The sequence below is a fragment of the Penaeus monodon genome, chromosome 27 (genome assembly GCF_015228065.2).
Source record: "Penaeus monodon isolate SGIC_2016 chromosome 27, NSTDA_Pmon_1, whole genome shotgun sequence".
Taxonomy (NCBI): domain Eukaryota; kingdom Metazoa; phylum Arthropoda; class Malacostraca; order Decapoda; family Penaeidae; genus Penaeus; species Penaeus monodon.
Window position 1 is genome coordinate 14,667,080 of NC_051412.1, and position 2,781 is coordinate 14,669,860.

General features: G+C 33.2%; 1 protein-coding gene across 1 annotated transcript in view; it reads left to right on the top strand.

The window, feature by feature from the left end:
• LOC119590605 (transcriptional repressor CTCF-like) overlaps nt 1-2,113 on the top strand; it is a gene marked incomplete in the record, with an annotated part of 16,021 nt that extends 13,908 nt beyond the window's left edge. Inside the window, 2 exon segments of the mRNA XM_037939282.1 lie at nt 87-226; nt 435-2,113. Of these exon segments, the coding sequence (XP_037795210.1) occupies nt 87-226; nt 435-476 (182 nt within the window).
• Between the last annotated feature and the right edge of the window lie 668 nt (nt 2,114-2,781).

The window sequence follows — 2,781 nt, forward strand, 5'->3', positions numbered from 1 at the left end:
TATAATGAATAGATATGGTAGCATTATGTGTAGAATTTTATCTATTACCAAATCTAGGTTACCAAACACTAAATATTGCTGTGCAGGCCCTATTGACGGGACCTGTTTAGTTTCAGATCCTTCTCTTCTTGAACTCCAGCAGAAGAAATCTGAACTGAAAACTGAAATCAGTGCAGAAGCTAAAAAGGAAGCACAGAAGGAGATGGAGACTTGCTTTGGCTTTGATGTGAGTTCTGGGATATGTAGTGAAATGACAAAAGCTGCTTTAAAATCATTTTTGTATGATTCTTGATGATATTCTGCTTAAATATTTTAAAGATTATCAAATAATCTCAACTGTGCAGTGTTTGAGAGAAGAGCTTATATATTAGATACTGAATATATAACTTTCATGAAAACATAGAGGTTACCTCTGTTTTTCTTTATCTTTACAGGATGAAGATGAAGGACAAATTCATTTGGAATTTGATGAATGAAGTGAACTACAAATCATTAGAAATCAATAATATTTTGATTTTTTGTATAGGAAAGATAATTTTTTTTCTTCTGAAATGTGAGTTTCTAAGTTAAGAACATTTGTGCTGTGATTATTTTTTTTGTAAATATACTTAAGTGTTATCTGTTGACATGACACAAGCAGAACACTTGTCTGCTTCAGCTCTAGACATGATTACTGCCTTTAGCATGAAAATTAAGTAGATATCCTGGAGCTGCATATCTAGTGATCTTCCCAGGGTAGTTCATCTCTCCAACTACCTAAAGCTGGGTCCGGATTCACCAGAAATACCAGCACCTTTACAACAGACCATTTTGTGTTGTTTACAAACATTGTTTACCGAGCCACTTACCAGACTTGATCTCAAATCATTGTTTTCATTCCGTTGCCAATGTCTCACACAGAGTAAGCAGACTCATATCTCAAGTGTCAGGTTTGACAAAAGAAAAAGACTGTGAATGCATGATAATTTTTCTAGTCTCATTAATATACATATATCTAATTTCCTTATATTTTTTTTCTTAAAAATGAATTGGTGTTTTCCATTTTTTTATAGCCATTTCTCTGTGAGATGTAAAGGTATACTTGTAAGCTATATAACTTGTAAGTTATATAATTTATGAAGTATTATATAATAAATATCTAAACAAGTGTCTTTTCTGTATTGGCTGCTATGAATGTCTTTAAAATCATACGTAATGAATTAAGAAAAAGGATCATAGTGCATATATAAGAAGGATTCAAGAAACAAAAGCATGGAACAGAAGAACCTCTGTCTTTGCTCAAAGTTTAAACCAAAGAGAACATCAGGCTCAAGTACATGATCCCTAGTGTGCAATAATTATATATCACAGGGCATTCTCCTTCCAGTAAAGATGAAAAATAGATGTCTGCTGAAAAAAAGATAAATAGATAAAAAAAGTAAAAACATACTGAAATTCACAATTGTAAGAGTAGTACTATTTACTGAGACATTCAGAGTACATCAGAAGGGAATATTAATTTTAGCATGATCCTAAGACTGGATGCAACACCTGTCTTTATTGATAATTTCTTTATACTTGGATGTAAATGTTCTGTTTTCTTATCTATCATTTGGTGTGAGGTAGTATGGTTAACAGCTACTTTAATCTTCATGTCAGGAAAAAGCAATTTTGAAAAGCACTGAATGAACTTGACAAGTGAGCCTGTAGAAATGCGGAAGTGCATTGAGGATGGTAAACTTTACCATGATGCTGCCTAGAAAAGGGTAATGCATTGGTAAGTGCTTGGTAGACATGATAACAAGATCTAAATAACTGTAAATAAATATGCAAGTATCAGGTAGACTGCTGGAAAGTATTGATGAATCTGGTTCCTGGATGATACGTCTCGATGTAGTCGTATTCTTACCATTCCCTTGTAGCGTGCATCATATAGAAAACCAAAAATTATGCTTCAGCGACTTAATGGGTTTGCCTCTGTGAGGCGTTTCTACTGTGTTAAAAAGGAATTGTAGGCTCTGTGTGCCATGTGTGGTTTGCCAGAGTCCCAGTGACAGTTTCGCTTAGGCTCAGGGCCTGCACATCTTACCACCGTTGTTGTTTCATTTGTAAATAATTAAGATATTTAATTAAATAAGGTTATTTCTTTCACCTAATCTATTAAGACAAAGTACAATACTGTGATAAGTAAAAGGTGAAAATGTAATAATCATTTGTGAGTGGAAATATATCTTAGCAATGCCCATTTTAGAATGTATGCAAGTTGCTGTTGCAGTTGGGATTCTCAATTTCTTAAATCATCAGAATAAAGCTTAAACAGAATAAACTAACGTGTACACTATTTACTATGATACGCCATAGGACAACCAATTGATTAATGGGTTTTTATGAGCCAGAAGCCTTAGCAAAATACATGTGGGAGACCCTTTACTAAATGTGCTGTGCCAAGTTTCAAATATATAAAGATAAATCATACTGATCTTTATAAATCCAGTGTTTTATTTTGCACATTGAAGAAATGTAATTTAAATGTTAATTTCCAGTGTTCACTCTTGTATGTCACCAAGCAAAATTGCAAGGGAGATGGGTCACTTTAATATACAGAGAATTAAAAAAAAATATTTTGTTTAATTAAGAAGGTGAAGATAAAGTATGTTATGTTTTTCTTGATAAAATGTAAAGTGTAGAAGCAGTTGGTGCAGTTAATGTCTGAAGCAGATCAATTACTGTGTTCACTTTTGATTACTAGAAGCAGAAAGATTGAGAGAGGTGGGAAAAGGGGCCTTTCCTTCTCCTCATACT